Source organism: Cupressus sempervirens, chromosome 11 (assembly GCF_028749045.1).
Source record: "Cupressus sempervirens isolate cs-2001-9-10 chromosome 11, ASM2874904v1, whole genome shotgun sequence".
NCBI classification, from domain to species: domain Eukaryota; kingdom Viridiplantae; phylum Streptophyta; class Pinopsida; order Cupressales; family Cupressaceae; genus Cupressus; species Cupressus sempervirens.
In genome coordinates, this window is record NC_143128.1 from 62,521,680 (window position 1) to 62,539,000 (window position 17,321).

The 17,321-nt window shown below is 35.9% G+C and overlaps 1 protein-coding gene across 1 annotated transcript in view; it reads right to left on the reverse strand.

Annotated features, from left to right (window-relative positions):
- The window catches only part of LOC149528258 (alpha-mannosidase-like), a 230,329-nt gene that overhangs the window by 196,644 nt on the left and 16,364 nt on the right, over positions 1-17,321 (reverse strand). Inside the window, exon 9 of the mRNA XM_089811810.1 lies at positions 6,442-6,542. Within this exon, the coding sequence (XP_089667936.1) occupies positions 6,442-6,542 (101 nt within the window). The remainder of the gene's footprint in view (positions 1-6,441; positions 6,543-17,321) is intronic.

A 17,321-nucleotide genomic window follows, 5' to 3' on the forward strand; every position in this document is an offset into this window, starting at 1 on the left:
TCAACGAAGAGATAAGTAAGTCTCTGTTGGGACAAGTCAGGCACCATGACTGAAAGTTTTTGGAACTCATTTGCAAATTCTTCGATTGTTCCATGCTGTCTTAAATGGGCCAATTCCTTAAAATACCATTCTAGTTCTATTTGATCAAATCTTTTGATAAGTTTTTGAGAAATTCTTGATATGAGGTTACTTGTTGATGGCCTAGGGAATGAAGTCCATTGTGCCACCATTCATGGGCTATCCCCTCTAAGTGAAGAATGGAAAACTAAAGGGCATCTTCTTCAGTCATAGGGCTAACTGTAAAATAGGAATTCAGTTTTTGGAGCCAGGCATGGGCTGTCATTTTTCTTGTTCCGTCAAAGTTGGGTACTCTCACTTTGTTCACATTGTGTTTCAGATCTTTATTAATATATCTTCTTGTTCTTTTAGGGACTTCATGTTTTGACCCTCACAAAACTCCGCAAATGTTATAAGTTCCCTAATTTCCGGTTCAAGGCTTGCATAGGCTCTAGCATTATCTATTGTACTATTATTGGGTTGATTTGCTCTTTCCCCTTTTGTAGGTAATTCTTCTCTTGGCAAGAATGAAGGTCTTGGAACTCGAGAAGATGATGATTCATTACTATCTGGTTCATTTGAATTTATATTTCTTACATAGGATGAGTTATTTCTAAGGTTATTGATGGAATTTCCCATATTTTGTAAAGCATTTAGAAGTGTCTGGTTCAATTTCTCCATTTGGTTTAGAATAGTTTGATTGGTTTGCTCCATATATGATTTGACTTCATTTGCTAGGTCATTCATTGTGGTTTTCATTCTCCTTTCGTAAGTGCGCACAAGCCTTTACTCGCAAGATGGCAAGATTATGCTCTAATACCACTATAATGTCCCTTAGCTATCTAGTTGATCTTTCTGCTTCTACCTTTTGCACCTGCAAGAGTGTTAGTATTCAAATAGAATTATGAATCAAAATATTATTTAACAACTAAAGAATAACCCAAACTCCTAATCCCATTTACTCCCTTCTTAACGAGAAGCTATGATCAAATACTTAGTTCCTGAGGGAAGGTTCTCCTTTGTTTCAAGAGAACTCATCCACTAAGTATCGTCTTCTCACTATAACACTCCTTGTTAAGACCTATGGCTAATCATTTCCGAATTAACCATCCTTCCTAGAAGATTCTTTCAATCTAGGCCTTATGAATAACCTCACTTGGTAAATCCATCCTTTCATATGCATATACATATACTGTTCAGTATACTAACCTTCAAAGATGACCTCTGCCTTGATTCATATTATTATTATTTTGCTTGAATTCAAAGTTCTTATGCTTTTAATTTGTCACTTTTATTCCCAGCTCTGTCTATTTCTCTCTCTGGCGTCGTAAAATTAATCTGATTTAATGGGGAGGTTATCTGTAATTCTTAGAGGTAGTAATTGATGATAAATGAATCTATTTTTATCTGTCTGGCGGTTGTGGAAGTATTGCAACAGAAGAATGGAAACTTAACAATTTCAATGGCAATTCCATGCCTTCTCTTTGGATTGCGATACCTCTATGATTTCACCTTATACGTTTCTGATGTGTTGTAGTTCGTTGCAGAAGGGGACTTAATATCCTTTACCCTTATATGGATGTCTGAAAACTCTTCTCAAGCTACTCTCGCATATCTACTAATGCTTAGTAATATGTTGTCTTGCCTGGAATTCGATATTGACAGCAATTTGAAAATGATTATGCTTGTCGTATCCTTTGAAACGTTTTCCATGCCTTTCTTCCCAGCTACGCACAGCGGTATGCTAGAGATTGGCTTGGTCTATTATACGCAGGTGGTATTCTCCGTAATGTTCCTTATCTGACATGATGCTTCTTCTCTTCTTTGATAACTACTTCTTCTTCAACCTTTTGACTCTCACCTTTTCTGCTGCTTTCTTCTTCTCCTGCGACGATTAATATGTATGCGGCTTAGGGTGTGTTGGGAGAGCTGCGTCAGTTGATCTCCTTCAATTTCATTAACTTAGGTTTAGATCGACCTTTTACATTTGACTTTTAAATAATTGGAATTTGCCTTGTTTAAGAGTATTATGTTTGGCCTTTAATAAGAATCATTTCTGCCTATTAATCAATAATTAAGTTTTCCTTATAATATTAATCAATTACATCCTTGTTTGTCTTAAATTTATTAAAATAATAATAATAACTATGATTGTCTCAAGAAATATTAATTAAAATCAATCATGATTACTTTATTGTTTTTTTCAATGTTAAAACAATTGAAATAATTAATTAATTAATTATCCTAAAAATTGATTCAAGATTTTAATGATAAATATAGTTTCTCAATATAAAATTTTATTTATCATCCTTGACTTGTTTGTTGAGGGGTTATCACATGCCACTAGTTGGCCTTATCATATAAGCAATCTTTTTTCTCGTATTAATATAAATTATTGTACGTGTTACCGCTCAAAAAATAATAATATTATTAATATAAACTACAATTTCTAACAAAGTAACAAGAAAATAGCCTTAAAAAGGTCATTGTCATTAAAACATTAAAACTATGATGCATTGAAACTTGAAACTCGAAAATTGGGAAATTTTAAAGTTGAAATATCAAAATCCACTTTATATCGATAATAATTTAATTTTAATGCAATTGTCAATAAAAAGGCCCCTTTTGGAAGATTTTTAATAAAATGTGTTGTTGGCTTGAAAAAACCTCACATTTTCCTTCATAACTTGAGCTAGATAACTCCATTTGAGACCTAAGATAGCTCAAAATGAGTGAGATTCCAAGGGCTATTAACCTAAGGGAAAAGTGAGATTAAAAACTACTAATAAGAAAGGGGAAAATGAAGAATAAACTTGAAGACAGCCAAAAATCAAGTGTTGCAGTTAGAGAAGAAAACTCATTCTAACCAGCATTTGTGGGGATCAACTTGATAGGAAACCTTCAAAAAGAACACACAAACAAGATTACATAAAGTACAATTCTAGGATGAAAAGCTGCCTTTATGACACCTTATCAGTGCATTGAAACATAGAGGATACACCCACAAATCCATGAAAAAATTGTGTAGGTTAGCCACAATTTTGTGATGTCAAAATTGTGGACAACAAGTTTGTAGTTAGCGTATGATGCCTATTACTATGTTTGATAATATTGGTTATCCAGAAATGTATTGACTGTCCGTATTAAGTTGGTTATTACTTTGGAGTAGTTATATGTGTCAGTTATTTGATGTTTGTGCTCCTCTTGGCAACGGTAAAGTCCTGTAAATGCACCGTATACCATCAAGGAAGGTAGTATGGCATAGTTGGATGAACTAAAGTCCTTGACTGATAGTTTATGAGCTTCTATATATTAATCTCATGAGAAAATAACAACACATTTTACTCCCATATCTAGTAAGCAATGTCATTTTTATTATTATTTCATATATGTAATTTTTGAGATATCCCAGTGAACGATTGACAAAGAGCATTAATATGCTAGACATGGAGCAACAAGGTGAGGCATTTTTGGAAATCATGAGAGCATAGACGAATAAGGCAATGTGCCTAAACCCTTGTACGAAGAAGGAACAAATTTGAGAAGACTGAACAAGAGTAGAACAAGTGATGGCAAAACAAAAATAACCTCCAACAAAAACAAAACTGCGAGTATGCTCATTGCAATCAAAGTAAGAGAACACAATTTGGTGGGTGCTAGTGCTGCAAACAACTATACCCATCAAGATGACAAACTACCTTCAAACTATGCCACAAAGAAGAGTGGTAAATATCAATACGGTCAATGACAACATAGTTGACCAGAACAAATGTAAGCCACAAGAGAACCAACAGAGAAACCACCACCTGATTGTAACGAAGCAATTCATCCCATGTTGAAAGTGAGCATTGGAAGGAAGCCAACTATCATCATGATGGAAATAAAGGGGAAGAAGCTAACTAACACCATCATCAATGAAGGCTCTAAAGTAAATATACTATTAGAAGATACATAAAAATGCCTTGGAAGACCAACAATCTAACTGTCAACCTTTCACTTGGAAGGCTATTCTCGCAATCCGATTTTGTTGTTATAATAAATTAAACAGTTTTAAGTTAAAAAGATGCAAAACTACAATATATACAAACTAACAGAGTTTCAAATAAAAACCAGAAAACATGTTACCAAATAGTGAATCTTATTTCTCTTTTCTACAAGAAATTAATTTTAAAAGTTTGAAAACGTTCATCAAACACTTGAAACCAATAGTTAAAAGACTAAAGAGTCAAGTAAAATGCTTATCTTTAATGATTAGATCTCATTTGTGCAAGTTATCATTGCTCCTTTGGTAATCTTTGATTGATCTCCTTAAAAAAATTAGTCTCCCTTCAAAATACATGGACCAGAAATTAATGGTTGGAGAGCAAAATGATATTTGCTGTGGGCAAAATTGGGCATTTAGGGTTGATTTAGAGTCTTTGGCACCTTTTTGGATTTTTTTAAAAGTATATTTTCTTGATTTTGGCAGTGATGCCACTCGGAGTGTGCATATACACTTGGTAATGCCTAAGAAGAAACCCAAATGCCTCAAGTTCCCTCTGGGAATGCAAACGCAAAATCACAGGGAAATCAAGCACGTGGGGTGCTCCCTAGGCATTCTTACACTATCCCGTGTGCATAGTCAAACAGAAATGCTCATGAAATGGGTACAAGATGCTAAAATGAAGAACTTGACAGCTTAGATTTTTACCTTAAACATGTCTACCCCAGCCAAACAGCCAAATAGTGAGATGTTTAGATAAGGTAAGATAAGATATATTTATTAATGTCCAACAAGAGACCACGAGGGACTAAATAGTGAGATGTTTAGATAAGATAAGGTAAGATAAGATAAATTTATTAATGTCCAACAAGAGACCACGAGGGACTAAGGGACTGAAAAGCGTACAAAGAGACAACCACCAACAGCGGGAGAACCAAATGGTGTCCGTAAAAATACCAAGACAAGAAAGCAAGAGAACAAGAACCAAAGAAAGACAAACCAACTAACTACTACTCACAGGCGAGAAGTAGTCAAGAAACAAGCAGTACAGCCTTATCGAGGGTGAGCCCCGGACCGAGAAGACAATTCCTCATAAATATGCAATCAAATGAATCTTTAACAATTCCAATAATATTTTGACAAATCTCAGCCACTACTGAGCCATTTTTTATTCCAGTAGTTGGCTCATAAAATCTAAATAAATTTGTAGTTTAAACTTAGTCTTCATTTCTTTCTTACCTCTTCCCTTGTGAATCCTAGATTCTCACTGTGAGGATTAACTTTAAATTTCAAGCATTAACATGAGTTGTCATTTAGACTTTGTTCTTCAAGAAGATTACCTCTCTTAGAATAATCTCAGTTGTTCATAAACTATCCTCCTTTACAATAAATAATATGCAAAGTTTTGAAATTAACGTATGTAATTTAATATACATCAATTTTAACAAGGCTTCCAAAGAAAAAATGACCTGTGACTAGACTCTCCTAAGTGTCTTTCTTGGAGAAATCTAATAAGAAACTCTTATATTTAGAAATAAGTATGATTTAAAACTCAGTCTCTATGTGTATCCATGTTGCAGTAATGAATTATTTAAAAGATTTTTCATCATCTCAGTGTATTTTAATACCTATTCCTATTCTCTGGGTCCTACATATTTATTTTATGCTAATATTATCCTGGGCACATATGATTCTATATGTTATTTACGCCTTACATGGTTATATCATGCTCAGAGAAATATTTTTCAATGACAGTTACAGATAGATATTAAAGCAATAATTCAAAGTTACTTGAAGACTTAGATTTCCACTGCAAAGAATGTGCATAACACAACTCTACATATCTATTTGGCAAATATTTTTTTAAACAATGTGGGAGTTCTGCATTTTTTTAGCAATCATATAGGTGAGATGAAAAGTGTTAATCATCATCCTTTTATAATAATGTGGGCTTATCAAACTGTAGTGGCAGTCTACTTTTTCTTTGATAAACTGGGTCAAGTACCCCAAATTGTCAATTTTGGAATAAGAACAATTGAGGATTAGTTCCCATTTTGAAACCATTTAATGTGAATGTCTTTAAAGTTTTAAACCAACACCCCTTCCCTCATGAAACACCGAACCCCATTCCACTATCTCCATGAAGAATGAATTTTATTTAATGTATTGCATAAGATCTTTTCATATATCAAAAAGGAGCAAAGTTCAATGCCTTATTTAGCTTGAAATAATTTTCTAGGGTATCATGAAAATTATAATTTAATGACTTCTATGTTCTTTTTTAATTAACTTTCTTTACTTAGATTTGAGTCACAGAAGTCCATAATCTTACCATCCTAATACAGAAATCAAAATATTACTAGACCAGCTAAGAAAAAAGCCATCAATCCAAGCATACTTACGGGAAAAAGTCGTCTGTCTTTAGGGGCCAAATTTCATTTGACTTATATTTTTCTCTGGTGTAGATAGTTGGAGTTGAGTAGAAAGCATTCACACAGCCATCCTGAATATTGCAACCATAAAGTAGCAGATCTCGTTAGAGTATGTGTCACAAATTATATCGTAAAAACATGACAATATGTATTATGCTAAGCAAGTACCAATTCCAATTTTGGAGTCATTTAACTAGAACGTCATGACATTTCAATTCTTTTTACTGCATTGAGACAATGGAAAAATAAACCACCTCTTTGATCACAATTAGCTCAATAAATGGAAAATAAACCACTACTTCGATTGCAATTAGCTCAATAACTATGTGTTAAAATATATCAGTAATTTAAAACTGTAATATTCTAACAATTAACAACATCCCCTGCTTATAAGAGCAGAAAAAAACATGGTACTCGATAAGATTATTTATGCGTATCAGATTCAGAATTGTATTCTTTAGGCTTGAAAGCGTAAAAAAGTCTATTCAACCAGGCAGTTGACATCAAAAAAAATCCCATCAGAAACCATTTTTTAATGACACGAGAATCTAGTACAAGGCAACTAAAATAATACTTAGGATATACTCCATTTATGCAAATGCTTCCCACATTTTGGAGCTGGCCACTAAAAGTCAAAGGTAAATTCTACAATAAGAACCTCTGGTAACTAAATTTTTTAAATGTCCCCTCCTTAGGAAATTCAGATATCAGTTGAGGTTGGTCTATTATGGGTGCCTGTAGATCAGCAGAGAGGATATGGAACCCATTTAGGATCTTTTGGACCCACAAAGGGACTTTGTAAGCAACGTTGGATAATTTGGGACAGTTTCCTAAATTTAAGAGGAGTCTTTACTTTTTAGGGATTGATTGGGAGTTGACCAGAGCATGGACCTCTGGAATCAATCTGTAGACTTTGGTTGCAATTCCTAGTTTTTAGGGAGGGTCCCTATTTTTTAGTGGGAGACTGTTAGTTAGCCTGCAGAGTTTAGCCATCATTTGTGGACTAGTGTAAGCAGCCAGAAGTCAGTTTGTAGTCCAGATAGTGAATTTATAAATAAATTTGAAAATATTAAAGTATTTACTTTAAATATTTATTATTAATAAACCATTAAGGGGTTCCATATGAAAAATAATAAATAATAAAATAACCCCCTTAACAATGAATTTTACAAATTTAAACTTTATCCATCACAATATCATCAATTACTAAAACTGCCAATTTTGCACATGAGAACAATGCAACACAATATTTACATGGAAACCCTGTGTAGGAGAACAAGGAAAATACTTTATATATTTCTTCTTTTACATGTTTATAGGCACCAACCAACTAGAGGCACCAACCCTAAGTTTAAGCACCAACTTCCACAATTTATAGGCTTCAACCCCAAAAAGCAACGCACCAACTTCACTTAAATATGAAAATCCACCTTGACAATGTAGCTATCTCAACTGATGATGGACATTACAATTATCTTTAATCTGCATATATTCTCTTTTGAATAAGTGTAGTCACAAGCCTGCCATAAGCATTTTCATAAATCTGCCTGATAATACCTTTAAAATCATAACTACCACAGAAAAAGTAGTATCTATGTTTTACAAAATCGGATGCTTCTTGAATCGCCTTTCTCATAGCATCATGAGATCAACCATTTCTAGTCGAGTCGCTGCTTGCAAACACATATTTATCGGTGCCTTTTTTATGAGATTTAATTGTTGCTTATTATGAGATAGCTGCTCACAACTCATTTGTATAGGTTTCAAACTTATTTTACTCTTTCAACAATTTGATTCAACAGCTGCCTATCATGTTTTAATAACAATTATTGGAGATTACTTGCAATAGGTTGCTGCATTATTGCAATCACTTCATATACTCCAGATGTCACAGCATATGTATTATTTCTTTTCACTGTCTTTGCTTATCGGGTAGTTCTTCATTTTGTAATGTCCCCATTTTTGGCAAGCTTCTACAGTTGATTGAGTCAGTTCAATATAGCAATCCTAGTGAGCTGACTGTGTTATTTGGAGGTCTCAATTAGGGACTTACTATTTTTAGTAATTCAAATTCAAGCAGTTGCCATATTTGGTAGTGCGGATGGTGGCGCTGGCAATTGGTCGTCACCAGCATTGAATGGGGCTCTTTATTACAAAAATTCATATTTATTAATTATTTACTATAAGTTTCATTATTATAATAGTATTTTATTATAATAATGTTACAAAATGATGATGTGTTGGTGAAGCTTCTTAAGTGAAGTTGCATTTGGGAAACTCTGTGCTAGTGGGGGTTATAAATATGAGCTCATTTTGAGAGAAAATGATCCGATATCTATTTTCTTTTGTGGTATTGTGAGTATTTCTGAAGTTGTTCATTCTTGAGCCCTTGAAGTATAAGGGTTTAATTTTTTAAGATTATTAGTGTCTTCCTATAGCTGTGTTGACTGTGGTTGGACGAAATCAATTGTGGTTGTAGTTTCTTGACTGTGGCAACTGTGATTAAGAAGCTATTTGGGAGATCATATTCTTCATTGTTTGGTTAAGGAGTATAGTCATTGCAATTGACCATTCATAGTTATGATTTCCCCTGGAAAGTCACTGTGCAAATTTTGGGCATCGTTGGTATATTCTGGGGCAGCATTTTTTGTGTTGGCTGGTGCAATTTGCTTGCATTTTGTGAAGGTTAATAATTGTTCACAGCATCCATATTATCTGTTGAAGGTGATAGCATTTCTACCAACCCCAATCAGCTGTGAGTTGTAACGTCAATGCCTGCATTGTTGATTCTGCACTTTCCAGGGTTGGCATTTGGATTTACTGGGAGCCAATATCATCTCTATTAGGGCAGAACATATTTTAGAGGGCACTGTCTTCATTGGACTCCTATATTCTTCTTGGTCAGGCCTACTAATTTGCAGCGATCTGCATTTCCTTGTGCAGCTGCTAATGTCATTTGTCCCTGCAAAGAAACTCTAGCAGAATTATATTCTTGTGCAGGGGTATTAATTCCCAGGATGGCGTTTGTTTGGACGTCTAGTCCTATGGACGTGAATGTGTTTGGAGGTTCGATCTTGCAATTGTATGGGCTATGTGATTTGAGCATGCATTTCTGAGTTTACTGCAACTGTAATAAGGAGCAATTCCACTTCCAGGTTTTTGCAAATTTTGATACATTGATTGCTTGTGAATTTTGTATAATAAACGCATCTGATGTTAAAGCAATAAAAAGGTGGAACTACTATTTAATGGTCTATCATCATTGTTTCAAATTAAATTAAGCATATAATAGGCATTTGATCTGCATTTGCCATTTATCCTTTAGAAGATCCAAGTATCCATAATATACCAAATAACGTCTTAAGGAAAGCTATCATCCAGCATTTCAGTGTTATCAATATTATTTTCCAAGTGTTTGACGTAATGTCAAACAACTACTCAGCATAGAAAAATTGTGTGTTTAAACTATAACCTTGTGTGTTTAAACTATAACCAGACAGAGTTATTATAGTGGTACCAGAGCAGTTTCCTACCAGCCTACAAAAACTAGGCTCAGTTATCAATTTGATTCAGTGACATGGATGGTGACAAGAGATTCATTTTGAGTAGACATTATACCCGCAAAGGGCGTACTTCACCACCTAAGGATGGAGAACCTAAGATACAGTTTGGCATTCTAAAACAATTGAATGTGTTAGTGAATGAGTTGAATCAAAATCACAAATGGATGACCAAACTAATTTCAAATTAAAAATTTGAGCAGAGCACGATATCGTTTTTTCAAAGGAAGAAATGTGATGGCATAGTGGACACTCTTAGAGAGCAAGAAAAAGTTCCCAGTCAAAAATCTAAGTCTGATCTTAATATCAGCACTGGGTGTCCTAGAAAAGTCCGAAAGGTTGGGGATAGAACAATGGATGATAGTCTACATACCAAGAAAGATAACATGGCTATTGATAAGCATATGAGTTCTAATTTGCATAACAGCGGTGAGGAGATTTTTGGCATTATGATGATACAGTGGTAGCTACAAATGTACATGACATTCCTATTGAGTTAACACATGTTAGTGCTCAAGTGTTGGATAAATTGGACATGGAGTATGATTGAAATTCTTATCAAGTTAAGTCCGATGATGCCGTTGTTGGCATGAGTTCCTAGGATCGTGCATTTGATGGTGATACAGTGCCAGTGGGAGTGAGAGTGTGCAATGAAACTGTTATATCTATACGTACTTCCATGCTAGATGAGCTATCCAATGAGGTACTTAACAGCAATACCTTGGATGTTCAAGTATGCACTGTTGCTAGCACAAATGTTATTGATTATGAGGTGAGTGATGCAGAGACATCGTCATGTTATAGCACATATTAGCACAGTCTTGAGGTTCTCTTTGTGGACAATCCTATGTTTGACATGGATGTAGCATTGTCATACAACAATCCACTTTTTGAGGTTGATCACTCACCTAAGTGGAGTTGGGAACAGTTTACACCATCTATAGACACAGTTTAGTTTCCTATAGCAACAGTGAGTAATGTTCCTGTCTCTACAGATTATGATGTTGATATGGTTAAGACGAGTGCATTTGTTGAGAGCAATAGGGAACCCCATGTTGGACCAGGTTCTCCGGTAGCTACATCTTTTGTAGGAGTTGTTGATGAAGTTGAGTTCAATGTTTGGGATTCTTCTAGGGCATTAGGATTTTAGACAAGGCTCGTAGTGAAGTTTTGGGATGTGTACATAATGTCACATACATATGGTTTTCCTTTCGACTCTCATTCACATGATCCTTTTCAAGTGCACAGTTCAGTTGCACATGTGTTAGATTGTGTGTTTGGTGACTCACTTTGCGCAATTAGGTGAAACAAGCTCCGTCAACTTACCAAGTTGCTGCCCTATGACATGTTCACTCATGCAATATCTACAGTCAGGTTTGATTCAGTATGGCATGTTTGTTAGTTGTATTGGTGATGTTATAAAAGCTGGTTAGTGATGACTGAGATGTCGTGTGCTTCTTCATATGGGATCCTGGTGGAGGTTTCAGTATGTTGTCAGATTGCTTCAAGACAAGAAATCTCGGGGAGGGAGGACTCTAATATCCCCATCTTTGGCGATCTTTTATAGTTGATTGAGTCAGTTCATTATAGCAACCCTTGTGAGCTGATAGGGTGATCTGGGGCTCTCAATTGTGGACTTAACATTTTTAGTAAGTCAAATTCAAGTAGTTGCCATATTTGGCAGTGCAGATGGCGGCGTTGGCAGTTTGTTGTCACCTGCATCGAATGGGGCTATTTATTGCATGGGTTCATATTTATTAATTATTTATTAAAAGTTTCATTATTATAATAGCACTTTATTTATATTATAATAATGTTATAAAATTATGTTGTGTTGGTGAAGCTTCTTAAGTGAAGTTGCATTTGGGAAAATCTGTGCGAGTGGGGGTTATAAATATGACCTCATTTTGAGGGAAAAGGATTCAATTATCTATTTTCTTTTGTGGCCTTGTGAGTAGTTTTGAAGTTGTTGATTCTTGAGCCCTTGCTTTAGCATAAGGGTTTAATTTCTGAAGATTATTAGTGTCTTCCTGTAGTTGTGTCCAATGTGGTTGGAAGAAATCTATTGTGGTTATAGCATCTTGGCTGTAGCAACTGTAATTAAGAAGCTAGTTGGGAGATCATATTCTTCATTGTTTGGTTAAGGAGTATAGTGACTGCCATTGAACATTAAAGAGATTCTATATGTATATATATGTATTTATGTTGTGTGTACACACACACACACACACATATATATATATGTGTGTGTATGTATGTATACATATTAAAAAAAGTGGATATACTTGAAATGAAAATGAAAAAATTTAAAAGCTACCTATGGATAAGTTACATAAAATCTCTTTAATGTTGCAAAGGAAAAGGCCAATAGCAAGGTTTGAAGATAGAAGACTAGATTTGTGTGCAAGGATAATATATTAATGAGGCAGTGAGATTTTGCTTAAAATGATTTGAACATCAAGACCGACTAATATATAGAGCAGATGTTTAATATGCATAACAGTTAGAAAAAACGGTGATAGAGAAACAATGAATGTTTCGGTTCTACCCGATGGTGATGAAACATTCAGAAGACATCATGAAGATGAATCCTTTCACTAAGCATGGAAGAAAAAGGTAAAATTTTCTCAAGGAAATATATACAGAGAGTAATGGTGCAAGAAAATATGTTGCGAAGACAGCGCTTGTACTAGATCACATAAAAGCAATGTTTGACAAATTCTATATAAACAGCAACATCAGAAAGCAACAATAAGCATTGGATAAGGGATTGACTTCAATAGAATTTTAGACTTCAAAATTGTACCATTCTTTGACACAACAGGTTCCTACATAAACATGTATATGTATATGTATATATATGTATTTATGTTGTGTACATATATATATATATATATATGTGTGTGTGTGTGTGTGTGTGTGTGTACACACAACATAAATACATATATATACATATAGAGATATATAGATGTGTATATGTGTACACACAACATATATACATATATGTATATGTGTATGTATGTTTACATATATATGGATATATACATACATATATATGTACACACAACATATATACATATATATATGTATGTATGTATGTATTCATACATACATAGTGTATGTATACATGTATATGCATATATACATATGCATGTGTGTATAAGCTATAATATTTCAACTATGTAAGCACTATTGTCAAGAAAATGGGTAGTTAAATGGTCTATCCAAGGGAGTTACATAGATGCGACAATTTACCTCACACCCCCTCAGACACGATATATATGCATTCTTACTTTTGATTGGGATATGGTGGTACAGAACACATTTGTGTATGGTAACAAATCAATGAATATAATACTGTTGTGATCTCTTTACATTCTTTGTTAAATACCTCATTTCCGATATGCATTTAATCTCTGTTACCCCATGAGGGTAAACATTTAACATCATTGCCTATTTCGAATCTGGGAAGAGTGATGCAAACAATATAAATGGAAATACCTATTCCAAAGACTATGAGGACCAATGACAATGCAATGATCGAGCTGTATGAAGGGGAGCACGAATTGACAACAAATTTCCACATCTCGTTCCAAGCGAGAATTGAAACTTTTGTATAGAGAGAAGTCATAGGTGAACAGTTTCCAAAGGACACCATTTGGGATGCTCTGAACATGAGTCCGACTGCAAATTGATTGTTGCATTAGTTCCCTCGACCGTTCGCACAAATGTTCCTGGCGCAAGCAAGGCAAAGGGAGGAAGCCGAGAGAGAGCAGCGTAGGAAAAACAAACTCTCAAGAACTTTCTAGAACATAATCGTTAGGAATCGCAGGATCGCAATGAAATCCAACAGAAGTCTAACCCATGAGCCCTAGGCTGTGGGAATGTAAATGGAGTGTAAGTGAAAATAGCACTGAAACTCTCTAATGGTCGCATAGACGACCTATGATGATGTACGGAGACTATATAAATAAAAGTGTTCTTGTTATTTATTATGTGTTTTTAAGAATTGATGCCAAATCAATTAAATAAGAATAGAAATAGAAGGGAACAAAAAGATGATATCCACACCACACAACAGGCTTTGATCCTCGCACAAGTTGAGTGGAGACAAAGGTTCAGGAAACTCTCTAACGTGTACTACGATGGGGTCACACAGGATGACCACAGTGCCACAAGAGGTGCACTGAACAAAGAGCACGGTTATCAAATCGTCTGTGCACGAGAAGTACAGAGAATTTACTAGAGGAGACACGATAAAGGTTGAATCTGATCAAGGAAACAATGGAAGAATTTCTAAATTTGCGTACACCACGGGTAGAGAATCCAGAGAAAAGTGAAGAAGGAATTAGTGTGGCTCAAGGTGTCGAACAAGCACAAGCGTGAGGTGACCACTTTGTCCCTCACACACCATATGAACAAGTACAGTTTGATAATCAAACAAACCTCTTTTCAAAATTGATCACACTGCAATGTAACGCATAGTGTAACTCACCGACACAGTCGGCGGCACCACTGGTAGTGCAACAGGTGCACAACTAGCAGTCATGGTTGGGAACAAACAAAAATTGCCCAAGTTTACGGGCCAAGAAAAAAAAAATCCAGTACGGTACTATCGTACATGTGAAACAATTTAGACCACTAACAGTGTCACCGATCAAGACGAGTGGATCAAACAATTTCCTGCCACATTAAGGGAAGGAACCATCGACTAGTATTCTGATGTGGACAAAATTGGTTTGATAACATAGACAACAATGAAGAAAGACTTCCAAAACGAATTCAAACTACTAAGAGATTGCAAAGCAATCTACAGTACAAAACAGGGGAATAACGAGTCGATCAAAGCCTATGGGCGATGAGTAAAGGAATTAATGGGAAATGGAATCTAACCCATTCAACAAACTAAAGAAGTGGTGGTTCGTCTAAGGATTAAAAACTTCCCTCTGGAAGAAGATGAAGATTGTACCCCTCACATTGTACAAAAATTAATATAACCACACAATGGATCTAGAAACTGAATGTAAGATTTCCAAGAAAATCAAGTCCTCAAACGATGAGCCCTTGATGGAAAATAGTGAGGATGATGAAGAAAGTTAAGGCAACGAAAGGAGGATCAAGCAAAACCAAGGAGGATGAGGTGTAGTGTACGGACTGCAAGGAAGTCGATCACACGAAAGGGTCCTACCTTTTGTGACATCTACCAAATTGCGGGACATTCCACCAAAGAATGCCCCTATGATTTGAGGGTCGGAAACCAACAAGTGTTGTTCAATAAGAAGCAATCTTTCACATCTGGAGCCGGCAATCAACAAAATAATAACAACAGCATCATTCAACTGCTACAAAAGTAACTAACAAAGAGGCAGAGGAAATAACAATAACAACAACTACCCATAGATTCAGTATGATGCAAGGGAAGGCCAATGATACAATGCAAAAATTGCAACCAATGGAGACACTTTGCTCAAGATTGCCAGAAGGAGGAAAATCCACAAAAACTGTCTAAGTGGCGTGGATCGGGGCACCATGAGGAGGCCAACTTCCTGAAGCCTGGTTGTAACCTCATTGATGTGGAAACAAGAGATACAAAGGAAGACATCCTAGAAATTACACAAGCACAAGAAAATAAGGCCACGTATCATGACCCTCGTACGAAGAAACAAAGGTTCCTTGAGGCGAAGACCAAGATTGAGAAGGAAGTACAAGCCTGAAGGGACATCAAGGATACCTCTGGTTCTTCTACTTGAACCACAATAGAACAAAACATTCTAAAGCAAATGATGCAATTGGAGATATTGGTGAAAGTCCAGGACCTGTTGGAAATGATGCCACATTTAAAAGTGACCTTGCTGAACAACCCAACCATCCCAACGAGTACATTGGGACAGACAAAGGTTCCTGACAGTCCTGCAGAAAACCCAATGATACTTACCGTCAACAGAGGATGAAACTTGACAATAGTAGAGATGGGCATCTTGGGCACCGTGATGACGAACACAATTGTTGATGGTGGGTTAGGGGTAAATGTCCTACCTGAAGAGACTTGGAAGAGTCTAGGCAAGCCAATTGTTTGGCCACCAACCTTCAACTTATTAGGGGCTGACAAACATGGCATCAAACCCCTCGGAATGTTAATGATGCAATAATGATTGGGACACAACCCTTCACATTGGACCTCGAGAGAGGGTGGTTGGTGACGACTAAGGCAAACAATAACTGGAAGAAAAATACCTTATCATTCAAGAAGGGGAAGAAAGTTTGTGATGGATCTCAAAACACAATTGGTTGGAGAAGAAATGGCATCTTTCTCAGATTCAAAATCTGATGTCGGAGATGACGTAGGGAAAAGGAGTATGGAGCCCAATGACGAAGGGGTATTAGAGTTGGAGGATGATATAGACAACCTATTCCACTAGCAAATGAGTGATTACAAACTATCTCCTTCATCATGTAATGTGCTCAAGATCGAGGAAGATCAGAGCAAGTTCCCTCGGGAATTTAAAGAATACACGGAAGCCGAGGCACGAGTGGAGGAGAGTCCTGCTAACCAGTTCTACAAAGATAAACCAATACGATACAAAGAAGCAAAGCTGAGAGAACCCGAAAATCATTCTAATGGGAGATGACTGGAATCTAGTACTAAAGACAATGGCGTTCAAAATCTTTACAGAGTACAAAGATGTCTTCACTTTACCTACAAGGATTTGAAGGGTCTACCTTTGGAGTTATGCATACATCGAATTCCTCTAGTTTTCGGAGCCCAACCTGTGAGGATGAACAAGAATTATGTTGTAAGGGTAGAAGCCAAAATTGAACGGATGTTGGAGGCAGGTATTATCTTTTAGGTGGAGACGAGTGAGTGCGTTTCACCAATTGTGATCTCCTTAAAAAAGAAAGCAAACCAATCTACATTTGTGTCGAATTTTTATGTCTTAATGCAGTAACGATTAAGGACCCGTTCCCCATTCCATTCATGGATAGTATCCTGGAGGAAATTGTAGGCCATGAGATTTATTCGTTTATGAATGGGTTTTTTGGATATAAACAGATATCCATTACAGAGGAAGAGAAATTGAAAACGACCTTCGTAGTGGAGGATGGTGTATATGCATACAATAGGATGCCCTTCAGCCTCTGTAATGTGCCAACAACCTTCCAACACATCATTCTACACATCTTTGACAAGATGTCCACAGGAAACTTTAAAGCATTCTTGGAAGACTGGTCCATATTTAGTAGGAATGACAAGCATATTGCCACCTTAAGAGAGTGCATGGAAAGGTGTCG